The 15,535-nt window shown below is 44.9% G+C and overlaps 1 protein-coding gene across 1 annotated transcript; it reads right to left on the bottom strand.

The window, feature by feature from the left end:
- Nucleotides 1-690: 690 nt before the first annotated feature.
- On the bottom strand, nt 691-15,108 carry LOC308394853 (uncharacterized protein). Its single transcript, XM_080879436.1, has 3 exons — nt 14,849-15,108; nt 3,140-3,249; nt 691-2,441 (listed from the first exon to the last, which is right to left on the bottom strand). The coding sequence occupies exons 2-3, from the start codon at nt 3,155-3,157 to the stop codon at nt 1,527-1,529; spliced, it is 933 nt and encodes a 310-aa protein (XP_080735562.1). The 5' UTR covers nt 3,158-3,249; nt 14,849-15,108; the 3' UTR covers nt 691-1,526.
- Between the last annotated feature and the right edge of the window lie 427 nt (nt 15,109-15,535).

The raw sequence follows: 15,535 nt of genomic DNA, 5'->3' as shown, positions 1-15,535 counted from the left end.
AGAAAAGCGTCAGGACTTCTTTAAGTTGCTTGAAGACGTTTCACCTCTCATCCGAGAAGCTTCTTCAGTTCTAAGGTCAAATGGTGGAGAGTCCCAGATAAAAACCTAGTGGGAGTGACCCCCACAGAGGGACAAACGGACCCCCTGATGATCCTCTAATCACCTGAGCCAAGGTGTGAAATTGGGTGTGGGACCCAATCAGCCAGAGTTTCGGGTGTGTTCATTGTTAGTCTTGTGGTCTTGTTAGTCTTGTCCTGCTACACAGGACAAGACTCAGCAGTCCATCTGCATCTTAAGGATAAAGGACACTCTTTCGAGGATGCCAATGTTCACATTTTGGACAGAGAGGACAGATGGTTTGAAAGAGGAGTGAAAGAAGCCATCTATGTCCACTGTGAGCGACCATCTTTGAATAGAGTCGGGGGTTTACGACACCAACTCTCTGCCATCTATAATCCAGTTTTGAGATCCCTTCCCAGACGCCTTAACGCCCACTCACATCCTGGGCCATCTGACCTCAGGAATTCGCATGACAAGGTGGGGCCAGGTTTCACAATGAACACACCCGAAACTCTGGCTGATTGGGTCCCACACCCAATTTCACACCTTGGCTCAGGCGATTAGAGGATCATCAGGGGGTCCTTTTGTCCCTCTGTGGGGGGTTACTCCCACTAGGTTTTTATCTGGGACTCTCCACCATTTGACCTTAGAACTGAAGAAGCTTCTCGGATAAGAGGTGAAACGTCTTCAAGCAACTTAAAGAAGTCCAGACGCTTTTCTTTGCAAGCTCCTTTGACTACGATGACCTGGATGACTGAGAACCTTCACAGACATATTTTTAATGTACTTGGTGTGTGGAAGCCTCTCCCACATTCGTTGCAGTAGTTCATTTTGTCTCCAGTGTGTCTACGTTGATGTGGTTTTAGGTCCCGTTCGTGATTGGAGGTTTTTCCACAAAGCTCAAAGAGAAACGCTTTCCCACCACCACAGTGACGACAGGGTTGAGAAATGGATCAGTGTGCTTCGCTCCACTCCTAAACAAAGACATTGTAAATCAGAGAATTCCTTCAACGTTTTTATCCTGAACGTCGCCTGAAATAAAAAGCATCTCTGCCAACGTCCAATTACATTTTACTGTTTACACTATAAAACTCAGGTTACTTCTTCATTTTTCCAAACAGTTCATTCAGTATAACTCCATAAGTTTACTGATCAGACGTTTTTCCAAACAATCAGGTTAAAATTACAAGATAAAAAATCAATACATCCTCACAGTAACTGCACTTCTAGAGTTACTTTCTGGAGTGGATCTGTTGGTGTTTTTTCAGCTGATTTGGAGCTTTAAAAGTCTTCTCACACAGGTAACATTTATAAGGTCTCTCCTCAGTGTGTTGTTGTAACTGTGCATCTGTTGTAAACAGTTTCCCACACTGATCACAGCAGGAAACATCAATTCCAGTCTGAATCCGTAGGTGAATATTTCGGTACCGTTTGTCACTGAAACTTTTTCCACAAAAGTCGCAGCTCTACGCCTTAATTCCAGAGTGGGTAACTAGATGCCTGTGTAAGTCGCTATTTAGAGCAAAAGCCTTACCACACAACTCACAGTTGTGTGCTTTAAGTCCACTGTGGATGAGTTGGTGTTTTTTTAAGGTTCCAGCCTGGGTAAAAGACTTTCCACACAAGTCACAGCTGTAAGGTTTAACTCCACTGTGGATGAGTTGGTGTTTTTTCAAGTGTCCAGCCTGGGTAAAAGACTTTCCACACAAGTCACAGCTGTAAGGTTTAACTCCACTGTGGATGAGTTGGTGTTTTTTCAAGTGTCCAGCGTCGGTAAAAGACTTTCCACACAAGTCACAACTGTAAGGTTTAAATCCACTGTGGATGAGTTGGTGTTTTTTCAAGTGTCCAGCCTGGGTAAAAGACTTTCCACACAAGTCACAGCTGTAAGGTTTAACTCCACTGTGGATGAGTTGGTGTTTTTTCAAGTGTCCAGCCTCGGTAAAAGACTTTCCACACAAGTCACAACTGTAAGGTTTAAATCCACTGTGGATGAGTTGGTGTTTTTTCAAGTGTCCAGCCTGGGTAAAAGACTTTCCACACAAGTCACAGCTGTAAGGTTTAAATCCACTGTGGATGAGTTGGTGTTTTTTCAAGCTTCCAGCCTCGGTAAAAGACTTTCCACACAAGTCACAGCTGTAAGGTTTAACTCCACTGTGGATGAGTTGGTGTTTTTTCAAGTGTCCAGCCTGGGTAAAAGACTTTCCACACAAGTCACAGCTGTAAGGTTTAACTCCACTGTGGATGAGTTGGTGTTTTTTCAAGTTCCCAGCCAGGGTAAAAGACTTTCCACACTCATCACAGCTGTAGGTTTTCTCTCCCTTTCTTCTGTGAGGTTTGTCGGCCTCCTGAGAGCGCTGACTTCTCGCTCCATGTTGGTCCTGCAGTGACAGAGATACAAACAGAGGCAGTGAGTGAAATGCAGTCGTGGAACAAACTGAAACTCCCTTCATTGGTGGAATCAAACATGTCAACAAACACATTGTTGGTGTGTTTCCACCACCTTCTGGTGGCAGTATCACATTACAATGATGTGCTACAATGAGAGTTGTAATGAAAATGACATTATTGAAGAAATATTGATCAGCAGAGAAAATCTTTTACGCATAAGAAATTTCAAGTTCAACTGATGATATTGTTGTTTCAATGTGTGCTTATAAAATATGATCTTTGTATTTTCTTGTAACTTCTGTTACAAGAAATTAGAACTCTGAACAATATTTAAACTCCATTCAGAGTTACATACCATAAAATAATACTTTATGATTAACATAACAGTTTGATTGCTCTAATTACCTGTATTTACCTTGTGACATATTACAGGGCAAATTACATTCTGGGTACAGTTACATCACAAAACATCAACTGTGAACACCTTATGTTACCGTGGCGTTTAAGTCCATGGGAATTATGAGTATCTACTCCCAAATTCCCATCCGGGCTACATTATTATCGGTTCATGGTATCGCTTAACTTTTACGAATATGAGTACACACACATTTTACAGTATCGGCCCCAATACCCGATACCAGCAACGGTATCGGTGCATCCCTAATTGTAACTGTGATATTTTTCTCACCTTTTGTGTTGAAGTCATTGATTGTTTCCTCTGTAGTGGCTGAGCTGAGTCCAAATGGATGAAATTGTTCCTCCGTTGCACCACCAGACTCTTCTCCTCCTGTTAATCACCTGGGGGACACACACGCAGCAGGATTTGTAAAAAGAGTTTTGATAAACACAATGCTGGACAGCAATGCCGTCATGTACATATACATATATACATGTCTATATACATATACATATATATGTCTATATATATATATACATATATAAATAATAACACCCAGCACGCCCCTGCGGGCGGTTTATCCTTCAAGCTTGGGTCCTCTACCAGAGGCCTGGGTGCATATATATATATATATATATATATATATATATATATATATATATATATATATATATATATATATATATATGTGCAGATCCATAGAGGCTGGGGTCTATCACACCAGGCAAGACCCCAGGTGCAGGCTGTGTAAAGATGCCCCAGAGACAATCCAGCACATAACAGCAGGGTGCAAGATGCTAGCAGGCAAGGCATACATAGAACGCCATAACCAGGTGGCCGGCATAGTGTACAGGAACATCTGTGCCGAGTATAACCTGGAAGTCCCGAGGTCAAAATGGGAGATACCCCCAAGGGTGGTGGAGAATGACCGAGCTAAGATCCTGTGGGACTTCCAGATACAGACGGACAAAATGGTGGTGGCTAACCAACCGGACATAGTGGTGGTAGACAAACAGAAGAAGACGGCCGTAGTGATCAACGTAGCGGTTCCGAATGACAGCAATATCAGGAAGAAGGAACATCATATGTCACTGCATTCTTCTGCACATATGGCTTCACTCTCTTTTGCTGTGGTGGTTCCAGTTCACGAGCTCCTCTTCCTTTAGTGTTGGGGAGTAACGGAATACATGTACCGCCGTTACGTATTTAAAATACAAAATATGAGTAACTGTATTCCGTTACAGTTACCGTTTATAAAGGTGGTATTCAGAATACAGTTACTTTGTTGAAATAAATGGATTACACTGCGGTACTTTCCTGTTTCATTTTGTCGCGGGTCAGGACTGTTTGGGTTTTGTTTGACAGCTACGTTCTGTTGTTCCAGGCGGCAGCGTTACGGTTGCCATGGTTACAGGGCGACGCTCTCTTGCTCTCTGCGACTGTGTGTTTCCTGGGTGAGAGAGCGCCTTTTCGTTGTTGTTGTGCTAAGCTAACAGGCAGAATGCTACAAGCATAGCTCTAAAGAATGTAGCATCATGGGCAGTGTAGTCCGTGTTGCAGGGAGAATGGACTGCCATACACATTATGGGTCTGTGAGCGCGAGGAGGGAGAAAAGGGGGAGTGGAAAAGTACGAGCTGTCATCGAGGAAAAATGGGAGCTGGAAGCATGTAAATATAATAATAACCACTTCAGCCAAGAAGAGTGCCTGACGAGCCCAGTTGTAAGTAAGCTATTAAGACTCGACTGTACACCGTGTTCGTGTTTTCCTCCGAAAACAATAAGTTCTGTTGGAGCAGTCTTTCAACGCCTCTCTCTGTCTCTCGCAAGAAAAGTTGACCCACACAACAAAGTAAAGCTATTTTTCGGCTACGAGCCGACAGGGACCCCGCCGTATTAGTCAGAGGTCCCTTTACTACAGTTCGGAGTCGCGGACCTTCAGTAATAGTAATGAATCACCCAGCAATAGTACATTCACGTTGTTGTAAAAAGCATGATAATATATTAAGTAATCCAAAGTATTCAGAATACGTTAATGTCATTGAGTAACGTAACGGAATACGTTACAGAATACATTTTGGGGCATGTATTCTGTATTCTGTAATGGAATAGGGCTTTGGAGCGTGATGTCACGGGGGTGGGCGTGGAAAGGATTTTGGCCCGATCCGCCATTTTGGGGGTCTAGCGCAAAAGTGAAAAGGGAGCGAAGGCACAGACAACAGCCATGGTTCGTATTTGCTGTGTGGTCGGCTGCAATGTTCGATCGCACGACCAGCAAGAAAATAAGCTTGAAAATGGTTTATCTTTTCATTCTTTCCCAACCTGGAAGCAACACGAGGCAGCTCGTGTATCGATGTTACCAAACAAAGGCGTCTAGCCTGGAGAGCAGCTGTGAGACGAGCTGACGTGCAGTTCTATTCCATCTCCAAATATCTGTTGGTGCTCCAGACATTTTCATTCCGGTAAGTTCTAAATATGTTCATATCAATCTTTATAGCCTATTAGTTTTATTTTCTATGCGCTCTGAGCTCATAGCAAATGACAACAAACATTCTACTGAGTGATTTTGCAGAACTACCTTCTATTTATAGAGTTGCTAATTATTTGGCATTATTGCAGCAAACCAGCCTATTAAATGGATGAATCACATCGTGACTGGGTTCCAGTGCTACACAAGGGACCTGCTTCAAACATACCACCATGCCAATCAGATTACTTCTTCCTTGTGAGGGTGAAGAGGTGACCCTTCTGGATAAGATGGTGAAGGTTTGCTGCGTTTTGGTGAACAGTGTGATAATAAAACCAGGGAAAAATGAAACCTGCTCCTGTTAAATACTCTTAAGTCTTGTGCTGTTAAAATTGCTGTATTTTTTCAAAAGATACAGTAAATAAAGTAATGTTAGTAGTGAGTGATATCATGTAAACACTCGTGATTTTGTGTAAACATTTTGTCATTTGTAAACTATAAAATCATTTTTCTTCTTTGGCTCTCAGCGAAGGCGGTCGCACTTTTCTCCTCTCCTCCTCACCCTTATCTTCCCTGCTTAGCCTCTATGTCCTTGTCTGTTTCGTGTGCATTACTTTCCCTGGAATAGACTCACACGGTCATTCTCTAAAACCTAAAAGAGAATTATGGATTTGATTAACTGGTCTCTGAATGCTATTGACACCCTTTTCTCAACGAGAAGTCTGGGCTCGGGAGAGCCCGAGTGCCCTGGAGGGACTTTCCCTGCCGGATACACGATGGACGGGTGGCAGAACTGGAGAGTCATGTGTCTGGCGGGACTGTCGATCGAGGACGCTGAAGATATCTATCTATTCGGAACCATGATAACAGGGTTCGTGCTGATTGGAGTTGGCTTGGCCCTGGTTTATCGGAGAAATAAGAGAGCGGAACCGGCTGTTCAAACCCCCCTAAGGCTGCCCGCTGGAATTGAAGAGATGAGATGAGGCGCGACCTCTCACAACGAACGTAATATGGTCAACACCTTGGAGATGCTTACAGCTGCTGTGAAGGCTCAAGCGTATGGGGGGAAACATCAGAGAGAGGCCTGCTCAAAATGAGACCCTTGAGCGACAGTTGGACGACATCACGGAACAGATCACTGCAGCTTTGAGGTCTCAGAATCAAAAGAATGGCAACACCATGGAACAGAAGTTTGATATCATCATGGGGAGGATCGTGGCTCTCCAACGGGAGATCGAGAGGCCAGTGTCGGAGTGTTAGGGCAGCCAAAAATTCTCCTGGGCTGCTCGCATGGAAATTTACAAAATCAACATTGAGATTGCGGACCCCCATAACGGCACCAGCTGCAGGCCAGAGGCTGGAGCCGAACAATCACTCCCTGATAACGACTGTGTTACGGCTATTCTTCCCATCCCATGCAAGGACACCTGGATTGGCTGGAAGACTATTTACTTAGCCTGATAGGCCGAAGGACACTGTCTCAGCTAAACTATGGACACGCACACACACACACACTTACACTGATAAGCACTCACTCATCCCCCCTCCCTTTCCAACGCCTTCGATGCTTGTGCCCTACCGGGGAAGATAGCAGTCAACTGGACCAGCACAGATGCTGCAGGACCGGATGCGCTGTCTACACCGGCTCTCTCTTACCCTTTACCCGCCCCTGTTGCTTGTCTCGTGTTTCTATGGTGTATTGATAGTCATGTGCTTTTGTGCTGAGGTGTTTTTTCTGTTATCAAACTGTTCTCCCACTAGGAGCTCAGTCTGAGTGGAGTTTTTTTTCTCCTCCTCTTACCTCATGTAGTGTATTTTCGTTGTTTTTTCCTATCAGCCTACCTTCTGACATGTCTGCCCAATGTGATGTTTGTGTAAAGTTGGTCAGAAGGTTCCTTTGTGAGTGCGCATGCGCCATTAGCGTGCTGCCTGCTGTAACCCCTAATTTCCCTCGGGATGAATAAAGTATTCTGATTCTGATTCTGATAAATGACATGGATTCTACATTGTAACTGATGTGATGTTCTATAAGGTGGTTTCAATAAAATTAAAAAAAAGAGGCAAAAATTAGTTTGTTTCTTTATTCAACTTTTGAACAGTGGGACTCAGTCAGTATATATTCAGTAAATGCAAATTATTTACATGGCAGTGCACTACAGGCATAAATCTAGACCCCTAGATAAAACATTATGGTTCATTCCCACAACCCACAGCTTTACTTGTTAGGATGCCTGGGTCGTCGACCCAGGGTTTTTGGAGTTTATGATATTATTTATACTGTTGTTTTGGACTTTGTTTCTGTGTTTTGTTCTGTTTGCACTTTTTTCTTTTGTTTTGTTGTTTCTGGCTCCTTGTTTGGTTTGTTTCGAGCCCTCCGTCCTGTTTCCCCCGCCGCCCACCCTGGTTGGGTTGTTTTTGTTGTTTTTTTTGTTTTTGATGTTTTGGTTTGGGCTGTCTGGAAGCCAGCCCTTAAGGGGGGGGGGGGGGGGGGGGGTACTGTTAGGATGCCTGGGTCATCGACCCAGGGTTTTTGGAGTTTATGATATTATTTATACTTTCTAGTTTTTGGTTTCTTTGAGTTCTGTCTTATGGCTTATGTCTCTGTCTTCTTTAGTTGCTCTGTCTCCCCTATCACCTGCATCCCCTTGTCTAGTTCGCGTCTATGTGTATCTTAAGTTCCTATATCCCCGTGTTCAGTCAGTGTTTGTGTGTGCCCTGTTCCCACGTCTCTGTTCCCTTTGTAGTGCCTGCTTATGAGCCTGTGTCTGTGTTATGTGTTTCCTGTTTTACTTTGAAGGTCTCTGTCTTTTCTCAGTGTGTTCAGGTTACGCTTCTTTGGTCTCGTCAGTTCTGATTTGTCCCAGCTGTGTTTCCCTCCTGTTACCCATTCCCTGATTGCTCCCTCTGTGTATTTTAGCCAAGTGTTTCTCTGTGTCTGTGTCGCGATCTACCGTTTACTTTGCTGTGTGTTTTGTCAATCTGCCGGTGTTAGTTTATTTTTGAGTTTTTCCAGTTATGTTATGTTTGCGTTCAGCATTAAAGCTGTTTTGGTTTAAGTTCTGTCTCCGGAGTCTGCACCTTGGGTCCTATTCCTGCCTGCACACAGCCTCACCTAACAGAAGATCGCGACCAGAACATGGACCCTGCAGACTCTTTTTCTTCTGAGTTCTACGGTGAGATGGAGCGGATGGTGAGCCTGCTCGACCGCATCGCCCAGTCCCCGGATTTAAGGACCATGGCAGTGGGGCTGAGCGCGGTGGAGGCCATCATTCGGCATAATCCCCAGCTTAGCCAGTTCGCTAAGGACACTGAGTTGGGGAACACCATAACTGCCTGGAGAGAGCAGGTCAGGGCTAGTGAGCTTGCTCTCTCCCTCACTACGTCTTCCCCACCGCTGCCGCAGGACAACGCACACTCTACTTCATCGCCACTGCAGGTTTCCTCCCCTTCCTCACGCCAGCTGGGACCTTGTTCGCCTGTCCATTCGCCTGCCTTTTTCCTGGCGGCTGTGTGGTCGGAGGATGAGGAGGAGGTCTCCGTTTCTCCACCGGTTCCTGTTCCCTCGTCTAGAAGGAAGCGACGCCACCGTCGCTCCTCTCCTCGGTCATCCGTTCAGCTTCCTGTCTCCGCTGGAGGGTCCGAGGGGTCCGTTCAGCCACCTGTCTCTACTGGAGGGTCCGAGGAACTGCTTCAGCCACCTGTCTCCGCTGGAGGGTCCGAGGAACCGCTTCAGCCACCTGTCTCCGCTGGAGGGTCCGAGGAATCGCTTCAGCCGTCTCTTCCTGCTGGAGGGCCCGAGGAGCCGCTTCAGCCGTCTCTTCCTGCTGGAGGGCCCGAGGAGCCGCTTCAGCCGTCTCTTCCTGCTGGAGGGCCCGAGGAGTCCGTTCAGCCTCACGCCTCGTCAGCTGGAGGGCCCGAGGAGCCCGTTCAGCCTTCTGCCACGTCAGCTGGAGGGCCCGAGGAGCCCGTCCAGCCGCCATTAGCCTCTGCCTCGGCTATGCCTGGTCCAGCTTCGGCCTCAGCTTCTGCAGCTCTGCCTGGTCCGGCCCCAGCCTCTGCAGCTCTGCCTGGTCCGGCCCCAGCCTCTGCAGCTCCGCCTGGTCCAGTCTCCGAGGGTTCAGCTTTGTCTGCCCCTGAGGTCTCCAATCTGTCTGTTCCTGCACGTCCCGCATGGCCTGCTCGTCCTGCCCGGCCTGCACATCCTGTCCGGCCTGCTCATCCTGCACGGCCTGCACGTCCTGCCCGGCCTGCTCATCCTGCTCGTCCTGTCCGGCCTGCTCGCTCTGTCCGGCCTGCTCGTCCTGCACATCCTGTCCGGCCTGCACGTCCTGTCCGGCCTGCACATCCTGTCCGGCCTGCACATCCTGTCCGGCCTGCTCGTCCTGCACGTTCTGTCCGGCCGATGACTGGACGTCGTTGCCGTCATGGACAGCCCTCTGAACTACGCCGCCATCATGGACGGCCCCCTGAACTACTCCGCCACCAGTGCCTCCCGCCCGGCCGGCCTCCTGACCTGCTCGGTCGCCATCGCTGCTTCCCGCCCGGCCGGCCTCCTGATCTGCTCCGTCGCCACCGGTGCCTTCTGCCTGGCCGGCCTCCTGAACTGTTTTCTGGGCTCTTGGACCATCAGCCTCCGGGCCGCCCCCCTGAACTGCCCGGGATTGGACTATCGTGCTCTCAGCCTCCGGGCCGGCCCCCCTGAACTTTTTTGAGACTATTGCCTGGGCCTCTGCGCCTTTCGTGGGCTCTTTTGTTTGTTTGCTTTTGGACTTTGCCTGGGCCTTGGTGCTGTTGTTTTGGACTTTGTTTCTGTGTTTTGTTCTGTTGCTTTCCGGGCTCCAGTGTTTGCACTTTTTTGTTTTGTTTTGTTGTTTCTGGCTCCTTGTTTGGTTTGTTTCGAGCCCTCCGTCCTGTTTCCCCCGCCGCCCACCCTGGTTGGGTTGTTTTTGTTTTTTTTTGTTTTTTGATGTTTTGGTTAGGGCTGTCTGGAAGCCAGCCCTTAAGGGGGGGGGGGGGGGGGGGTACTGTTAGGATGCCTGGGTCGTCGACCCAGGGTTTTTGGAGTTTATGATATTATTTATACTTTCTAGTTTTTGGTTTCTTTGAGTTCTGTCTTATGGCTTATGTCTCTGTCTTCTTTAGTTGCTCTGTCTCCCCTATCACCTGCATCCCCTTGTCTAGTTCGCGTCTATGTGTATCTTAAGTTCCTATATCCCCGTGTTCAGTCAGTGTTTGTGTGTGCCCTGTTCCCACGTCTCTGTTCCCTTTGTAGTGCCTGCTTATGAGCCTGTGTCTGTGTTATGTGTTTCCTGTTTTACTTTGAAGGTCTCTGTCTTTTCTCAGGGTGTTCAGGTTACGCTTCTTTGGTCTCGTCAGTTCTGATTTGTCCCAGCTGTGTTTCCCTCCTGTTACCCATTCCCTGATTGCTCCCTCTGTGTATTTTAGCCCAGTGTTTCTCTGTGTCTGTGTCGCGATCTACCGTTTACTTTGCTGTGTGTTTTGTCAATCCGCTGGTGTTAGTTTGTTTTTTTGAGTTTTTTCCAGTTATGTTATGTTTGCGTTCAGCATTAAAGCTGTTTTGGTTTAAGTTCTGTCTCTGGAGTCTGCACCTTGGGTCCTATTCCTGCCTGCACACAGCCTCACCTAACATTACGATCTGGGCTTTCAACGATCATTAAAAATGACTGAGCCGATTATTAGCCCCTCCCTCATTTATCCGCGACACCTTAAAGGCCGGTCCGTGAAAATATTGTCGGGCATAAACCGGTCCGTGGCGCAAAAAGGTTGGAGACCGCTGATTAAGAGGTCCCGAGGGAAGCTCGGAAAGCTAAGCAGAAGTTATTTGGAGAGGAGAGTGACTGCCGTTGGTTGAAAAGAGAGGTAAAAAAAACTTCAGTGGTGTTGCACACTATTTTATATTATTTTTTAAAGTCATTATTCAATACATTGTTATTGTTAACCCTTTAAAGCCGGTCAGAGCAGCACGCTCTGTTTTGTGTAACTATTTTTAAATCCCTGTAGAACCTGAACCGTGTAAGCTAGCGCAATAATTTGTTTTGCATATGAAACTTACATCTTATGCCATCAGCTTGTCCTCGGTCACGGTTTCCTTCCACATAAATTGCATAAAAAGCGCTTGCAGGAACAAAAACATAATATTCCAGAAACACGCTTTGCCGATCCGATCAGCTGTTCGTAACACTTGGCACATTGAAACAGACGTCACCGCTAACTATCACATGTCCGCCATTTCCTGCCCGAAACCGGAAGTGATGTCATTTTCGCGGAAAATGTAGTTTTTTTTTTACTTGTAGGCCTTAAAAGCCTATACTGGTCATGTTTGACTTTTCTGAATAGTTTCTGGGATGCTTAGAACTCGAATTGCACTGCTGGAAATAGTTTATTTTGATGCACCTGCTGTTTTCTTTGCAAATTTGCATCATAGGATTGTTTTTGTTTTTCCTGCAGTATATAAAAATTGCTGTATCTCCAAAATAAAACTATGAAGACACTCAAAATAAACTTTTTTGTATTTAAAGTTTTGAGGGATAAACCTCTTAAATTTCTCCAAGTAGAAATATATGTTAAAAAACAAAAACAATTTTCAATTTTTTTGTAGTTTATTGCACTTTTTTGCAATTAATGTAGTTACTATGGACTTAATGCATACATATTATTAAAATATGGGCTATAACAGTTGTATAGCAACTTGAAATGCTCCCACAAATGGCACTACAACATGTAAAAAAATAATATAAGCTCTGGCGGACTTGGTTCTATAGTAGGTCTTAAAGGGTTAAATAAATATCGTCAAATAATCGCGATCTCAATTTCAATGAAAATAATCGTGATTATCATTTTTGCCATAATCGAGCAGCCCTATTTGCAGGGAAATCAAACGCGTTTCACTCGCAGTACTCGAGCTGACTTACCTTTGTTTGAATGACGACTTGTACGTGCTGACTCCACAGATAAGGCACGAAAATATGTCAGGCTACGTCAGTAGCGGTTGGTCTTCAGGGTTTCCACTCCACGGCCGTATTTCATACGGGTCCATATTTCCAATGCACGCTATTTTCTGCAAGTACCGCCACTTCGCCTCTGGACGCAATCGGTCTCTATACAGTCCATTCTCTTTTGAGCTGCTTTTAAGCATCTTTCTTGTAGTCGTCGTTCCAACACTGTGTGTTTGTTTTGATTCGTAGACCCCGAAAATGGCGCTGCGCTCCCACAATGCTTTGCGGCGTGACGTCAACTCCAAAGCCCTATGAAGTCCTATTCTAAAGGCTGATTGCCCTCCCCCAATGCTTGTACATGTGGCTTCCTGTCCTGGGGGTTGGCTCTTCTCCTGCCCTGCACCCTTTGTTCATATTCAAAGACTATTTTTCTGTATGTATTCTTACCCCATAGCAACCGCCAGATTATAATGTTGCAGACAATCACAAACTCTACAGCAGGGGCGGAGCGTGGGGGTGGCTTACTGGGCTTAAGCCCGGGTTGTTTTGTCAGAAGCCCGGGGTCTTTTGGAGTGTAATTTTTTCATAGTTAGATGCCTGGCTGACAACTGCATAAAACAAAAAGTACACACAATATTCGAAGCACATAGTGCACACTGTGGGAATTTACGACTGTGCGTGAACCCCCCCTGATATTGGTATGATCCGAGCTCAGGCACTAAGCGACTGAGCGAGGGGGCGGGGCAGCTGCTGCCTGTGAGTGCTCTGTTGGAGAGACGGAGCCAGCCATACTAAGGAGAGCTCAAGTTTGACCAGGTACCAAAGCAAATCATTCGTACCGTACAAATAATGTAAATATGACGGTGCATCACGAAAGATTGATATCAAACTGATCACTTGACCAATATTACGTTACTTGCTGTTCAAGTGAATCAACAAATGGCGAAATGAAAAGCCGAACAAATGCTATTTTTTTAGAGAGTCTTAGCTTATGTGTGTTTATTTCATATTTTCAGTTCTTACCCTCCCCGACTAAATCAGTTTCAGTTATGTACTGAAATATAAGAATGGAAAATAGAGGGATCTTTCAAAGAAAAAACTCAGGTAAATGTTATTTTATATGTTATGTTTTGTATGTTGTTCAGTATATTTCTATGCAAAACAAGAGGGATTTCAGTACACAGCAGGATATTCACATTTGTAACCAGATATTTACATACACTTTAGGGAGAAAACATAAAACATTTTTACTGTACAACATCAATTTAGATTAAACTTTTGTTTTAGATAAATATTGAAATATATTTTGAATTAGTTAAATGTCAGAATAAAGAGAGACAGCTGTCTATTTTTTATCACTTTGATCAAATTTAGGAGTACATGTACACTAAGTTTATTGTTAATTAATAAGAAAACTCCAGACGATTCCATTCTGAGCTGAAGAAGCTTCTGATAGGTTAGTAGAGTCCATGTGAGCAAATTGGTGGAAATGGGGAAAATCAACAGATGTCAACCAAACCAGAAAAAGAACTGTGGAGCTCCATAAGTGTGGCTCAATTTTTAATACAATTTGGTGCCATTTGCAATTAAGAAATACAGACAATTTCTCTCTTTCCTCTTAAAGTTAACAAATATGTTTTTTTATTTATCAATCTAAAAAAATAAACATTTAGTCTGATTTGATGTTACAATTAAAAAAGTGTTTGTTTTGATCTGAAGAGTTTGTAAATATCTGGTTTCAACTGTATATTTGATGATTGTCAGCACAAAGAGAGAGAGAGAGGAACAGAGAGGAGAATGAGGACAGAACAGAGATGAACAAGAGCAGGTGAGACACACATGTTAGTCAAATGGTTGTTTACCAAAAGTATCACCGTATCATAGGTACTCATGTATCTCGTACCTAGTGTTTCTTTTTAGGTTTGCTATTTTTCAAATTCTACATTTATTAAGTTATGCAGGCTTGTTTGCACAACAAGGCTAAATAATTATATAAACTTTTCTCAATCTAAATAGTGGACTTTGGTAGAATTAAAAAAACAAGTGTAGTGCAGGTCTATGATGATTTTTTAGTGCTACTATCATCTAGTTCTGATTCTTGTTCTGTCTTGGTTAAATCCTATATAGTCCTGATTTTGAACTGTTGTAGTCCAGTTTTAATTCCGGATCAGTTCTGGGTCTGGTTGAATTGGGGTTTAGTCCTCGTGTCTTGATACAACTCCGACTTTGTTCTGCCTTGCTGCTCAATTAAAAAACTAGTTTAAGGTGTTCTGCATATGAGATATATATTTTTCGCTATATGAAGTCATTCTTTTCTGAACAAAACTCAAAACAGAGCCTATTAATCTTTCAGTCATTTCTAACCCCCCCCCCCCCCCAAAATAAATAAATAAATAAATAAATAAATAAAAAAAATCCCACATGCATACTACCCTTTAGGGCTAAGCCCCGGGTGTTTCAAATGTCCGGCTCCGCCTCTGCTCTACAGACTGTCTAACTCCAGTGTATACCAAGCAATCTATTATTCTTAACAGCAACAACATAAACTGAACCCACATTAAAGTTGGCTCGGTGCTTACCTTTATATGAGCCCACAAACCGAGAGAAACTCCGTGATGAAGCTGGAAGTCTTAAGAAACAGATGAGGGAGCAGAGACCCACGTGGTTCACGCTGATCTCGGCTACGATCCAGGACACAAGGGTGTGCAGATCGATGCAGAAATTAATCCCAACGTTGGTAGTGGTATATGTTCCTGCAAGTTTACTACTTTACTCCCGTTTCATGAAAAAGCAGCTCTCTCTGCTCGACTCCTCTCCTGCACACACACTTTGCTCCGCCTCCTTTTCCGGCTCTGCTGTGATTTGTTGCTGTGCGGTCACGTGACTAAGCAGACCAACGTAGCCATGTGGGGTGTTATTTCAAAAGTAGCGCCTATCTCCTTTTCCTTAACTCTTTTTCTTGCCCTCGATGGAAACGTCATCGTGGGAAGGAGATTTGCTAAGGACTCAGGGAAAGAGAGGACCGGTGCTGAGAATTGGAACAGCTTTAGGCTGTATCCCAATAGTTGGGTTGCGGTCACGTGGTTCTGATTACGTGCGGAGGCAGCGCGATTTTTGAGTGGAGGGCGGAAGTAAACATGGAGGACACTGTGGAGAGTCAGGAGAGCAGCTATTGTGCAACTTTAGACCCTGTTTCTCGGGAGAGATATAAACAGACAGTTAAAAAAATATATCGGACGTGATCCGTATTCTTTGAAAATGTCCGA

The sequence above is a fragment of the Rhamphochromis sp. 'chilingali' genome, assembly GCF_963969265.1.
Source record: "Rhamphochromis sp. 'chilingali' genome assembly, chromosome: 1".
Classification (NCBI taxonomy): Eukaryota; Metazoa; Chordata; class Actinopteri; order Cichliformes; family Cichlidae; genus Rhamphochromis; species Rhamphochromis sp. 'chilingali'.
Note: the sequence above shows the minus strand (reverse complement) of the source record. Positions and strands in the feature narration are given on the sequence as shown.